We start from the raw sequence: 15,149 nt of genomic DNA on the forward strand, positions 1-15,149 counted from the left end.
CCATTTCCGGGGAACAGACCAACGGTACTCCCACTTAGAAATGTGCAGGTACGACCGAGTCTGTTCCTGGCTGGAGTGGGAGGGGGGTGGTACATCCCAAGTAGTGTAGGGGCAGATAGGGGGAGCAGCCTGGGTAAAGATAGGAGCTCATTGGGTGCTGGTCGCCTGAGCTCACACATAGAGGGTGTATATAAGGTGGGCACCATCAAAGAACAGGGTCAGTCTGTCAGAGTCAGGAAGAGGAGCAGAGCAGACCCAGAGAGAGAGAGAGAGGAGAAAGCCAGAAAGACCCAGAGGGGGAAACAGAAAAGGAACTCTGAGAACCCAAAGTCCATCAGCGGGTGAAGAGTTGGCAAAAGGGTACCGGAACCCAAGCTGGTGGGGGCAAAAGCACACCCTAGCCAGAGACCGGAGGCCGTGGGCAGCGTCTGCCACGGCCACCCACCACATCCACGCCGAAGGCATACCACGTGGAGGGTCAGGGAACCCAAGGCCAAGGGTCTCCCAACAGAAGGCCCGAGGGAGCTGGACCTAGGTGGATCACTAGTGGGGACGGCCAGAGGAAAGGACAGAAGGAGAGCTCAGGGTCACGCTCTGGACTTGCTTGGGGGTTGGCTGGATCCAGGACCTGGTGGACGCAGCACGGCTCGGGTGGTCACTTGAAGCTGGAGTGACCGGAACATCAGCAGTGAGTAAATACCCTAAACTGCACAACCCGACTCTGTCTTCATTTTACATCTACGCTGCACCACCACAACCCCCATCCTCTGCACCTGACCCCCTGAGGCTATACCCCACCCGTTGGGGGTTATACCATCAAACGCTGCACCTACACCATCAGCCTCAGCGGACCCTGCTGCAGCGGCGGCCATAGTGACCGCAATACAACGGGTGGCGTAGTCGACAATAAAGAACTTAATAACATCTGTAGGACTGCCACATACAACTGAGTTTGACACCCTGGGCACGGACCGGGTCACAGCCACTCGGAAGACTACAACTCCCATCTGATCCGGCTCCGGATATTCCCCCTAAAGAATATGGCCCAGGGGGCGCGTCAACTTTGGCGTAGTCGGCAGGATTACGTGCCCGCAACACCCGGGTACTGCGTGCCTAAAGAAAAGAACGAGTTTACCTCAAAAAGAAGTCTCCTGCCGGTTCCGGAGGGTCCCCGCCATCGGACTCCATCACAGGTCGATTCCCGCCGGTTGTCCGCCATTAACAGCTTTTTCCCGCCATCTGCAGAGTTTCCCGCCACTGGGAAGCGATTCCCGCCATTTCCGAAGATTTCCCGCCTTGCCAGAGCGGACGCCATTATGGGCGTGCCAGAGGGTGGCGAGAGGCCACCTCCCATCGTGGGCCAGGACCGAAAATGGCGCCAAAAGTGGAAACCGCCCCCACCAACAGAGACTGTGATGCTAGAGGTGTCTGTCAGCGTGAAAGAACTGCCCTTGGAGCTGACAGTCACCAAGTGGCCCCGGGACCGCCCTCGAGGTGGGAGGAGACGAAAGAAGAGAACAAAGATGGGTGTCGCTTGGAGCAGTCTGGAGAGAGCGCACCCGGAGGCAAGAAGCCTGGAGAAGAGTATCGGAGGAGCTTACCCGGAGATGGCGAGAAAGCAGAGCAGCACCGGCCCGTTGGCCAGGAGCCTGCTGGAAACAGAGGAGGGAGAGCAGAGCAGCACCGGCCCGCTGGCCAGGAGCCTGCTGGAGACAACTGTAGGAGAGCAGAGCAGCACCGACCCGTTGGTCAGGAGCCTGCTGGAAGCAACGACCCCACTAGGCCTAGTGGAGGTCCTAGCACAGCTTCCCCGAGACCGGGAGTGTGCACAGACCGCTCTGGAGGGCCTCGCAAGGAGGATGGCCCGGGTGCAGCGAGAGACGTTGGCGGAGTGGAGCCGTGAGATGGCCCAGCAGACCGAGACCTGTCAGCGGAGCACGCCACCCGAGACGAGGAGACAGACCGCCTCTGAGGATGGCGCGGGAGGACTGAAGGCCGGAGACGGCGCCGAGAAGGGAGCCGAACGAGTGGAGGCAGGTAAAGGGGACGTCTATACCCCAAACCGGGAAACCGCGTACCTGCCCCAGCTCCCCGTCGCAGAGCCCGAAGTCTATCCTGCCGTGCCCGTCGCTGCAACGTCACCGCCGCAGACTAGGCCTCAAACGGGAGCCGCGACCCCTGTGACGTCACACGCCTCGACCCCGAGCGTGACCAAGCAGGAAGTACCACCAGCCTGGTCGCAAGGCCTAGTACCCCCGGGCGCCGCAATACCAACAGCGCCCCCTACCTCCGCGGAGCCCCCGGCCTGGTCGCAGGGCCAAGTAGCCCAGGGCGCCGCCGTCCTTACGGTGCCCTTTACCTTCCAGATACCCCAGGCCTGGCCGCAAGGCCCGGGCAACCCGGGCGCTAACACCACCGCGCCCATAAGACCAAGAGTGCCGCATCTGGGAGAGGACCTGTACGCCCAGCATACGTGCCCGGATGGGCAGCCATTTATATGGCCACCGGAGTTTCACCATCCCCGACTCCGGAAAGAGAGAGCCCTAGACGAGCCCCTGATTCCGGCTCCGAAGCCCGTAAAGAGGATCTCGCCCCCGCTAGCAGAAGCGCAGTTTGAGTGGGACCCCACCGGAGAAGATCTCATGAGGTTCACTCAGGAGACTCGGGCAGCTGCAGCGGAGCGTGCTGAGTGCTGCCGCCAACAGCTCGAGGTCTTCGAGAGGGAGCGGAGAGAGAGGCGGGTCCGGGAACAGCAAGCTCAAATAAGGAGCGCGGAGCAGAAGAGCCGGGCCAGGAGAGACCCCCGTGCAGCGCATAGTCCCCGCACCACCGGGACTGTGATAAAGTTTAACATGCAGCATGGGTGGGGCTTCATCCGAGACCACCGCACCCTAGGCAACGTCTTCGTGACGAGGAGAGACGTTGAGTCCCACCTACCGGAGGGACACAGAGGTCGTGACCTTTACATCGGGGACGAGGTCACCTTCACCCGGCACAAGTGTGCCAAAGGACCCTACGCCCTCCATGTGCATCGCCTCACGGAGGAAGAGCTGCGGTGTGAGGAGGAAGAGCAAGAGGACCCGGACGGGTCTGAAGCCAAAGGTAACCATAAAGAAAGAGCAGGAGGACGCCGTCGTTAAGTACAGCGGAGCCGAAGCTGTATATAGTTGCCCGTCGGGGCACCGTGAACTGAAACTGTTACTGTTGCTAAATATAGTCCCCGTTGGGACCAGCAAGTGTGAACTGTTACCCGTATTTCCCTAAATCCCACTGACCGAGGACTGAGAGCGGTCATTCCTCCCTAATATCTGGCCGAGGACTGAGAGCGGCCATATCCCCTGTAAATAGTTGCGCGTCCTAAAGCGCCCCTACCGGTTTTATAGGAAAACCATTTTTTTCAAGAAAAGACTGTCGCACTGTACCCGGTCACACGTTGCACAGTGACCGGAGGAGGAGCCAGAGGCGACGAGAATGTTTTATATGAAAAGTTTTATGCTAATATATGTTGTTTTATATGTTTTATATGTTTATGCAAAAATTTGTATGTTTGGTGTTGTTTATGTCTTACAGCCCGAGGACGTGCTGTGATTTACCAGGGGGGAATGTAGCACCCTGAGGATTCGGCTGCTACAGGGGTATTGCACCTCAACCCAGAGGTGTGATATTCCACTCTCGGGTAAGGATGGAGTGTGGAACTGAGCTCGGTAGGCTGCATGCACTACACACATCCCATTTCCGGGGAACAGACCAACGGTACTCCCACTTAGAAATGTGCAGGTACGACCGAGTCTGTTCCTGGCTGGAGTGGGAGGGGGGTGGTACATCCCAAGTAGTGTAGGGGCAGATAGGGGGAGCAGCCTGGGTAAAGATAGGAGCTCATTGGGTGCTGGTCGCCTGAGCTCACACATAGAGGGTGTATATAAGGTGGGCACCATCAAAGAACAGGGTCAGTCTGTCAGAGTCAGGAAGAGGAGCAGAGCAGACCCAGAGAGCGAGAGAGGAGAAAGCCAGAAAGACCCAGAGGGGGAAACAGAAAAGGAACTCTGAGAACCCAAAGTCCATCAGCGGGTGAAGAGTTGGCAAAAGGGTACCGGAACCCAAGCTGGTGGGGGCAAAAGCACACCCTAGCCAGAGACCGGAGGCCGTGGGCAGCGTCTGCCACGGCCACCCACCACATCCACCCCGAAGGCATACCACGTGGAGGGTCAGGGAACCCAAGGCCAAGGGTCTCCCAACAGAAGGCCCGAGGGAGCTGGACCTAGGTGGATCACTAGTGGGGACGGCCAGAGGAAAGGACAGAAGGAGAGCTCAGGGTCACGCTCCGGACTTGCTTGGGGGTTGGCTGGATCCAGGACCTGGTGGACGCAGCACGGCTCGGGTGGTCACTTGAAGCTGGAGTGACCGGAACATCAGCAGTGAGTAAATACCCTAAACTGCACAACCCGACTCTGTCTTCATTTTACATCTACGCTGCACCACCACAACCCCCATCCTCTGCACCTGACCCCCTGAGGCTATACCCCACCCGTTGGGGGTTATACCATCAAACGCTGCACCTACACCATCAGCCTCAGCGGACCCTGCTGCAGCGGCGGCCATAGTGACCGCAATACAACGGGTGGCGTAGTCGACAATAAAGAACTTAATAACATCTGTAGGACTGCCACATACAACTGAGTTTGACACCCTGGGCACGGACCGGGTCACAGCCACTCGGAAGACTACAACTCCCATCTGATCCGGCTCCGGATATTCCCCCTAAAGAATATGGCCCAGGGGGCGCGTCATTTATGCTGCGTACAAAAATCCGCAGCATGTCATTTAATTTTGCGGAAGTGCAGCGGAACTCCCGCCATTGACTTGCATTGAGACGCACAGAAACCGCGACTGTACATTTTTACAAGCGGCTTCTATGCGTCTCTATGTGCGGATGGTACCCAGTTCTGGAGGAGAGGAGACTCTCATCCAGACCTGGGTACCATTGTACCTGTAAAAAAAAGAATAAAATAACAAATAAAGTTTATACTCACCTGTCCGGCGTCTTCTCTCTGAATGCCAGCAGCGCTGAAGGACCTTCGGTGACGTCACAGTCATGTGACCGCAGGCCCTTCACCACTCTGTCTCGCGATATGCCGGGAACCAGACAGGAATGAGCGCTGCAGCCACGCCGGGGCCTCGGGGGTGAGTATAGCTTTATTTGTTTTAATTTTTACGGTTCACACTGTATAAATCCATGCTGTTTGCATGGATTTATATAGTGTGACCTAGTTGTCAAGCACTTTCCAAGTGATGCTATCGCCTGCAAAGTGCTTGTCAATCTGCATGCGGAAACGCATGTGAACCCGCATGTGGATCCACATGTATTCTGCAGGAAAAACGCATGCACAATCTGCATGCGTTTTTTCTGCCAGGGAGATGCAGAAATGCTGCAGAAATTTTCTGCTTCATTTCTGCATCGTGGGCACATAGCCTAACAGCTCATGGATAAGGGTGGCACTATTTCTAGTTAAGAAGATACTTTTAAATTCCTGGATATCCCCTTAAAACAGAAATATCACAATGTTATGTGCGGTTCCCTCTAAACCAGATCAATAAGGAGATTCTATTTTGATTTTTGCTGTGCTGCCTCTTCTTCATTGTGTATGTTTGATATGTCATTGTGCTGCATTTGTATATAATGGCCTTCATTTATCAAAACTATCTAACAGAAAAAGTAGCTTTGTCGCCACCAGGTCACCAGATTTTGTTTCTCCCATCTGAGAGTAGTGTAAAGTTGTCCGGAGTGGTAGTCATGACCAAGCTGCTGTCCGGTTACGCTCTGGCACTTTATAGACAGAGTCCCAGTCCCCGTGTGCTGTCAGGTGTGGGATACATGACACTCACTTGTAGGCCTTGGGCCTCCGCTGTCTCCAGGCCTTCATCTTCAGGAGCCACCGCACACAATCCAGGGGACACCAAGTTCATTGTAACAAGCAAACGTTTACTGGTCAGTTCAAGTTCATCAGAGTGTAACATGTGGGATAGGGCACAACACTTCATATTCCTTACTTAGCGCAACACATCTTCTGCCCTACCATTCGTTCCTCCTTGAGCATTCCTTCATCCACTGGCTCTGTTAGCCCCTGGGATTTCCATTGCAGTTCAGCAGTACACCGGGGATCCATTACCTTCTGTCTACACAGATCCCCGTCCATCTTCCCCTTTACGCCAGAGGACACCATGTGTCCGACAACCCTATGCCAGATCCCGGGCTCTGGACATGAAAGGAGTGTCCGCTCGTGATTTCAGTTCGGCCTCCCACTGCCTGGAATGATTGGTACATGCTGGCCCTAGCAGCCCACTGTACTTGAACTTGACCTTGTCACTGCACTTTCATATCTCACTTACTACCAGGTAGTGCTCCCCTTTTTACCAACACTAGTCCCCACCCACTGTGGGCTAGTTCTACACATTAACTGTATCTTATCCTTCTAACATCAATTAACCACCATCAATGTACAATAAGTATCTTATCACTATCTTGTGTCTATGTCTAATCCTATCCTTACCCTGCACTATACACTACTCACATTGTACGCTAACACTTTACATTAGAAAAACATACAAAAAAGTTAATGTCTGCTCACCACCTCCTGGAGCGCACGGATCCTGCTGTGCTGCAAGTTTTCAGAACTTAGAAAGGAATAAGTCCAGCGCTATAAGTCCATTAAAAATCCATTCTTCATTTATTTCATAACTTCAAATGGTATAAAATCCATTAAGTCACAGTCCAGACATTAAAAACATACGCGTTTCGACGCAAAGCAGTGCGTCTTAATCATTGACAAGGATCTGATGGCAGACTGAACATTTTAAACTAGTTCACCATTCAGTCCCCACTCACCAGATCCGGCCACTAGATGGGAACAGCTGTGCAGAGAAACCTGGCAGGGGATTAACCCCTTACAGACTGAATACACACATTACATCAAATATGCATATCTCTATTCATAATGGTAAATCAGATCCTGCCTGATATTGATACCATGTGGCACCCTAGTGTTCAGCTGGTAGATCCACCAGGTTTATTAGTTTTCTTTTGATATCACCACCCCTGGAAGGGATTTTAACCCTTTCTATGCCTGACACTTCAAAAGAAGACACATCACCTCCATGGCTATTAATAAAATGTTTGGAAATTGCTGAACTTTTATTAATGATTTTACTGATGGCGTCTGAGAGGTGACGTCTTATCCTGTACAACCGACATATTGAAGGTCACACAAACCGCATCGCACAATATACACCACGTTGCTTGTGTTGCAGTTTATGTATAAATTAATCATATACTCTTTTATTTGCACAAGAGACAAATGTTTTAGTCTTTTTCATATCCTTGCACCAGGTGCATATGTAGCACCCTGAGGATTCGGCTGCTACAGGGGTATTGCACCTCAACCCAGAGGTGTGATATTCCACTCCCGGGTAAGGATGGAGTGTGGAACTGAGCTCAGATAGACTGCATGCACTACATACATCCCATTCCAGAGGAGCAGGCCGACGGCACTCCCACTTAGAAATGTGCAGGTGCGACCGAGCCTGTTCCTGGCTGGAGTGGGAGGGGGGAGGAACATCCCATGTAGTGTAGGGGCAGATAGGGGGAGCAGTCTGGGTAGTGGTAGGAGCTCATTGGGTGCTGGTCACCTGAGCTCACACATAGAGGGATATATAAGGAGGGCACCAACTAGGATCAGGGTCAGACGCAGAGAGTAAGTCAGATGCAGAGGACAAGCCTGCAGAAAGAAACAACAGCCCTGGAGAGAGAGTGGAGTAAAGAAGGAGACCCAGAGGGGGACAAAGAAGGGACCCAAGAACCCAAATAAGAACACCGGGTGAGGAGTCAGCAGAAGGGTACCGGAACCCAAGCTGGTGGGGGTAAAGACATTCCCCAGCCAGAGACCGGAGACCGTGGGCAGAGTCTGTCACGGTCACCCACTACATTCACCCTGAAGGCACACCACATGGAGGGTCAGGGAACCTGAGGCCAAAGGTTGCCCAACAGAAGGCCCGAGGGAGCTGGATTTAGGTGAATCACTGGTGGGGACGGCTGAAGGAAGGACAGAGGGAGAGCTCAGGGCCACGCTCCGGACTTGTTTGGGGGTTGGCCGGATCCAGGACCTGGTGGACGCAGCACGGCTCGGGAGGTCACTTGGAGCTAGAGTGACCAGGAACATCTGCAGTAAGTAAAGACCCTTAACTGCACTACCCGAGTCTGTCATCATTACCGGCTGCACCGCACCACCACAACCCCCATCCTCTGCGCCTGTCCCCTCTGAGGCTATACCCCTCCCGTTGGGGGTTATCCCACCAAGCTGCGCATCCACCATCAGCCTCAGCGGACCCTGCTGCAGCGGCGGCCACAGTGACCGCATCACAACGGGTGGCGTAGTCGACACAACGAACTTTAATAACATCAGTAAAGACTGCCACATAACCCTGAGCTTGACGCCCTGGGCACGGGACCGGGTCACAGCCGCTCGGAGACTACAACCCCCCCCATCTGATCCGGTGCCGGGTATTCCCCTCAAAACGGAATATGTCCCAGGGGGCGCGTCAACTTTGGCGTAGTCGGCAGGATTACGTGCCCGCAACACCCGGGTACTGCGTGCCTGAAGAAAAGTGCAAGTTTACCTCAGAAAGAAGACTCCTGCCGGTTCCGGAGGGTCCACGCCATCGGACTCCATCACCAGTCGTTTCCCGCCGATTGTCCGCCATTTCCAGCTTGTTCCCGCCATCTGCAGAGTTTCCCGCCACTGGGAAGCGATTCCCGCCAAAACCGCAGATTTCCCGCCTTGGAAGAGCAGCGGACGCCATTATGGGCGTGCCAAAGGAGGGCAAGAGGCCACCTCCCATCGTGGGCCAGGACAGAAAATGGCGCCAAAAGTGGAAACCGCCCCCACCAACAGAGACTGTGATGCTGGAGGTGTCTGTCAGCGTGAAAGAACTACCCCTGGAGCTGACAGTCACCGAATTGCCCCGGGACCGCCCTCGAAGTGGGAGGAGACGAAAGAAAAGAGAAAAGATGGGTGTCGCTTGGAGGAGTCTAGAACGAGCGCACCCGGAGGCGAGGTGTCCAGAGCAAGAGCACCCGGAGTCGAGGAGAGAAAGAGTAGACCCGGGAATGGAGCGGCAGCAGAGCAGCACCGGCCCGCTGGCCAGGAGCCTGCAGAAGGAAGAAGGAGGAGAGCAGAGCAGCACCGGCCCGCTGGCCAGGAGCCTGCCGGAAGAAGAGCAGAGCAGCACCGACCCGATGGTCAGGAGCCTGCTAGAGTCAACAACCCCGCTAGGCTTAGCGGAGATCCTGGCGCAGCTTCCCCGAGATCGGGAGTGCGCGCGGAGTGCCCTGGAGGGCCTCGCGGGAAGGATGGCCCGAGTGCAGAGGGAGATCCTGGCGGAGTGGGGCCGGGAGATGGCCCAGCAAGCTGGAATCCGCCCACGGAACCCGCTCCCTTGGAAGAAGACACCGACTACCTCTGCGGATGACGCGGGAGGACCCAAGGCCGGAGACGGCGCAGAAGAGGGAGCGAGACGTATGGCAGCAGGTAAGGGGGATGCCTATACCCCATACCGGAAGACCACCCACCTGCCCCAGCTCCCCGTCGCAGAGCCCGAAAGTCCCCCTGCCGTACCCGAGACCGCCATGACACCGCCACCGACTAGGCCCCGACCGGAAGCCGCCGTCGCGACCCCAGTGACGTCACGCGTCGTGACCCGGAGCGTGGCGCAGGAAGAAGAGCCTCCGGCCTGGTCACAGGGCCTAGCGTTTCCGGGCGCCGCATCCAAAGCAGAGCCATCTACCTCCGCGGAGCCTCCGGCCTGGTCGCAAGGCCAGGTAACCCAGGGCGCCGCCGTCCTAACGGTGCCCTTCACCTTCCAGGTGCCCCAGGCCTGGCCACAAGGCCTGGGCAACCCGGGCGCCATCACCACCGCGCCCGCGCCCGTAATACCAAGGGTGCCACACCTGGGGGAGGACCTCTTCGGCCAGCTCACATGGCCGGACGGGCGGCCCTTCATCTGGCCCGAAGGGTACCCTGAGCTAGAGCGGCAGCAAAGACTAGGGCCCTTGTGTGAGCCCCTGATCCCGGCTCCAAAGCCCGTGACTCGGGTCTCGCCTCCACTCGAGGAAGCCCAGTTCGTGTGGGACCCCACGGGAGAAGATTTGATGGGGTTCACCGGAGAGACTCGGGCAGCTGCAGCAGAGCGTACCGAGTGTTGCCGTCAACAGCTGGCAGAGTTCAAGAGAGAGCGGGAGGAGAGGCGGGCCAGAGAGCAATGGGCCCGGACCCGCAGCGCGGAGCAAAAGAGCCGGATCAGAAGGGACCCCCGTGCAGCAGATCGTCCCCGTACCATCGGGACGGTAATAAAGTTTAATGCGCAGCATGGGTGGGGCTTCATAAAGGACCAGAACACCATGGGTGACGTCTTCGTTACCCGACGGGATGTCGAGTCTCACCTGCCAGAGGGTCACAAAGGCCGTGACCTCTACGTCGGTGACGAGGTAACGTTCACCCGGCACAAGTGTGCCAAGGGACCTTACGCCCTCCACGTGCATCGCCTGACAGAGGAGGAGTTGCGGTGTAGGGAGGAAGAGCCAGAAGACCCGGACGGGTTCAAGGCTAGGAGGTACTACGATTAAGAACAGTAGTAAAGAAAAACTGTATATAGTTACCCGTCGGGGTACACAAGAAACCGTGGCTGCTTTAACGTTTAGTCCCCGTTGGGACCAGTGAACAGTTTAACCCGTGTGTCCCTTACCCAAACCAGGCTGAGGACTGTGAGCAGCCATCCCATTCCCTTACCTGGCCGGGGACTGAGAACGGCCAAAACTTCCCTGTACATAGTTGCGCTTCCTAAGGCGCCCCCTACTGGTTTTATGAGAAACTGCTTTTCAAAAGACTGTCGCACTTTACCTGGTCACGAGTTGCACGGTGACCAGAGGAGGAAGAAAGAAAGAGACGACGAGAATGTTATGATGGTGTTTATATGAAAAAGTTTATATGTATATAATATTTTATATGTTTTATATGTTTATAAAAATTTGTATGTTTGGTGTTTTTGTCTTTGCAGCCCGAGGACGTGCTGTGATTTACCAGGGGGGAATGTAGCACCCTGAGGATTCGGCTGCTACAGGGGTATTGCACCTCAACCCAGAGGTGTGATATTCCACTCCCGGGTAAGGATGGAGTGTGGAACTGAGCTCAGATAGACTGCATGCACTACATACATCCCATTCCAGAGGAGCAGGCCGACGGCACTCCCACTTAGAAATGTGCAGGTGCGACCGAGCCTGTTCCTGGCTGGAGTGGGAGGGGGGAGGAACATCCCATGTAGTGTAGGGGCAGATAGGGGGAGCAGTCTGGGTAGTGGTAGGAGCTCATTGGGTGCTGGTCACCTGAGCTCACACATAGAGGGATATATAAGGAGGGCACCAACTAGGATCAGGGTCAGACGCAGAGAGTAAGTCAGATGCAGAGGACAAGCCTGCAGAAAGAAACAACAGCCCTGGAGAGAGAGTGGAGTAAAGAAGGAGACCCAGAGGGGGACAAAGAAGGGACCCAAGAACCCAAATAAGAACACCGGGTGAGGAGTCAGCAGAAGGGTACCGGAACCCAAGCTGGTGGGGGTAAAGACATTCCCCAGCCAGAGACCGGAGACCGTGGGCAGAGTCTGTCACGGTCACCCACTACATTCACCCTGAAGGCACACCACATGGAGGGTCAGGGAACCTGAGGCCAAAGGTTGCCCAACAGAAGGCCCGAGGGAGCTGGATTTAGGTGAATCACTGGTGGGGACGGCTGAAGGAAGGACAGAGGGAGAGCTCAGGGCCACGCTCCGGACTTGTTTGGGGGTTGGCCGGATCCAGGACCTGGTGGACGCAGCACGGCTCGGGAGGTCACTTGGAGCTAGAGTGACCAGGAACATCTGCAGTAAGTAAAGACCCTTAACTGCACTACCCGAGTCTGTCATCATTACCGGCTGCACCGCACCACCACAACCCCCATCCTCTGCGCCTGTCCCCTCTGAGGCTATACCCCTCCCGTTGGGGGTTATCCCACCAAGCTGCGCATCCACCATCAGCCTCAGCGGACCCTGCTGCAGCGGCGGCCACAGTGACCGCATCACAACGGGTGGCGTAGTCGACACAACGAACTTTAATAACATCAGTAAAGACTGCCACATAACCCTGAGCTTGACGCCCTGGGCACGGGACCGGGTCACAGCCGCTCGGAGACTACAACCCCCCCCATCTGATCCGGTGCCGGGTATTCCCCTCAAAACGGAATATGTCCCAGGGGGCGCGTCACATATATTGTGCCCGCTCTTGTATGACCCTCTAGTACTGAGCCAATTCTCCTTTTTATTATTATCATTGAGATAGAGGCTAGAGACAGAATATCTCCTACAGTGGAAGCTTTTTCTGCAATACATTTCACAGGATTTGTCAGGATTTTCTCTAGTTTTTTATCTTGATATAATATAGGTAATCTTTTTTTAATACTGTTAGTAATATTTGAGAAGTGTGGACTATATATGGTAGAAAAACGACTCCTTGGTTTTTGTCTATATGATTGGACCTATATTTATGACATTTTTTCCTTTCTCCTGTTTCTTTTAGCATCTCTGCTCTATCTTTGTGACTGATTATGTTTTCAGCCCTGTCTAACAGCCACTTGGAGTAACCCCTTCCTGTCAGTCTGACACGGACCTCATCTTTGGCTTTTTCAAACGTTTCCTGCAGAGACATTACTTATATGCTGTATATTACCATCACACAATATAAGAGACACATCACTATTCACGTTACATGTAAAACTGCATGACACTGCACACATTGTCCGATTGTTGTCTTCAGGGGCAGGAACGCAACAGAACAGTCCACCACTCTTTCAGTAGCATGATGTAGGGGCAGAGTCCATGATTCCAGCAATGTATAATTCGCTGCACTTTTGATAAAATCACTGTTTTCTCTACTGCAGGTTCAGCAGTTCTTTGAATACTGAGATCTTTAAACCCCACCGCCACACACACACACACACGGACACACACACGCACACACACACACTGATTGGCAGCTTTCTGTGTTCTCTGTGTATAGGCAGAAACCTGCCAATTGGTGCTGAGGGTGTGGTAATACAGAGCTCATGAATATGGAAGACTACACGGCAACAGGTTTACTTTTCCTCTAGTGATAATCTGCTGATAAAACACTGATTTTATCAAAATTACAGCAAGCAGTCCAGTAAGTGATACATCACTGGAATCAGGGTCTCTGTCTGTACATTATGCTGCTCTCTGATTAGGTGGCAAAAAACCTGGTGACCTTTTTACTTTAAAAATTTTAGCTGATTTTTGTTTGCTTGCTATGGGAAACATGGCCAGTATTTCTCATACAGTTGTGATAAATTATGCCCAATATGTCTACATGCAACTACGAAAACGTATTTTTAGACATTTTATTACAAACCAACAATTGTTTTGCTTCCTTCCACATATCTTCAGATTTCTCGAATGTAACAGTTTGACTATACCAATCCAACGTCGCGCCTGGCTACACTCTTATGATTTAATTATTTTCTCTACGTACAGACTTTTCATATCGTATATCTGTTGCTTCCATTTCTAATCTATATATTTAATCTTTCAGGTTCAAGGAATAACTGTGCAGAATCAAGTGTTTGCAGAAAGTGTGTCTGAGCCTGGAAGCACTTTCCAAGATGCAAATTTTGATGGAATTTTGGGTCTGGCGTACCCTTCCCTTGCTGTGGATGGTTGCACTCCGGTGTTTGACAATATGATTGCACAGAATTTAGTGGAGCAGCCAGTATTCGGGGTCTACATGAGCAGGTAACAGGAGCAGCTCTAGGCAGAGACCATCATTGCAGAAAGGTCCTATTCAAAGGCCAGGAAAGCTCCTGATCTGTGCGCTAAACAAGGTTATTTGGCTTTATTGTCAGGCAGGGGCCAAACCAGTGTTTTAACCTCCATCTGGCTTGTATACATCATGATACCACAGAAAAACAAAAAATCATAGTAGACAATTCAGAGGAGTTCTGTGGTGTACGCCCTGTTAATTGAAGGAAAAATTTGCACCTTTAATACCGAGGGTCATTACTTTGGAATGGAGGGGTGCAAAAGTAAAAGAAAAACTGTTCCTGAATTAGTGGAGCAGCACGATTTAGAAAAGTCCAGTGAAAGGTCCTCTTAAGAAAGAAACCATTATAGGTCCGTGCCTCTATTAAAGGGGTTTTCCAGGATTAAGATATTTATGATCTATCCTTTAGGCTAGGGTCACAGCAGCATACAGTGGGGAAAATAAGTATTTGATACACTGCCGATTTTGCAAGTTTTTCCACCTACAAAGAATGGAGAGGTCTGTAATTTTTATTGTACGTACACTTCACCTGTGGGAGACAGAATCAAAAAATACAAACCAGAAAATCACACGTGGAGGCACAGCGCTATATTGAGGTGAGAACTACCGGACACCTTGCCCACATAGGCCGCTTAAAGGGGTGTTAAATATGTGTACACTGGTGTCAATAAAATTTTTTGAAGGATGTTACCCAGTACCTTGGATCTTAGAATTGTTTACAATACCAACACTACTAACGCATGTCACAGTTCACATTATACAATACAACAATACACTTGATCTTAGAGGGGGTTGTGGGCAGTATGTCTATCTCTTTACACTAGTCTCAGATTAGGTGTCAAAAAGCTGGTGACAGATTCCCTTTAAGCATTTGTCCCAGATTCATTGTAATCTATACATTGTAATTGAATTGTACAGATTATACATATTGAAGATGGAAAAAGTTCTAAAATGATTCTTCTTGGTATGTCTTTTAACATGACAAAAACCTGGCAGTTTAACAGAGGTATGTAGACTTTTTATATCCAGTATAACTTGAATACAGACAAAAAAATATTAGGTGAACAGGGTCCAAAGCCTAAAAGACTAGATTTAAAATGGTGCTTATGCTTAAAAGGCAAAAAAAAGGTTGTTATGCTTAAAAGGGTTGTCCAGGTTTGGCATGAAAGTCTGCAGTTGTGTGACTGCAGACTTGTGAATCCTCACATCATGCACAGCGCACGCTGTCAGTATTCTC

At 52.6% G+C, this 15,149-nt stretch overlaps 1 protein-coding gene across 2 annotated transcripts in view; it reads left to right on the plus strand.

Annotated features, from left to right (window-relative positions):
• Positions 1 to 15,149, plus strand: part of CTSE (cathepsin E) — a 91,378-nt gene that overhangs the window by 16,132 nt on the left and 60,097 nt on the right. For both annotated transcript variants that reach the window (XM_073666945.1, XM_073666946.1), the window contains exon 5: positions 13,685 to 13,884. In XM_073666945.1, the coding sequence (XP_073523046.1) occupies positions 13,685 to 13,884 (200 nt within the window). The remainder of the gene's footprint in view (positions 1 to 13,684; positions 13,885 to 15,149) is intronic.

This window comes from Phyllobates terribilis, unplaced genomic scaffold, assembly GCF_046119375.1.
Source record: "Phyllobates terribilis strain yellow unplaced genomic scaffold, ASM4611937v1 Scaffold_2__4_contigs__length_985480577, whole genome shotgun sequence".
Classification (NCBI taxonomy): Eukaryota; Metazoa; Chordata; class Amphibia; order Anura; family Dendrobatidae; genus Phyllobates; species Phyllobates terribilis.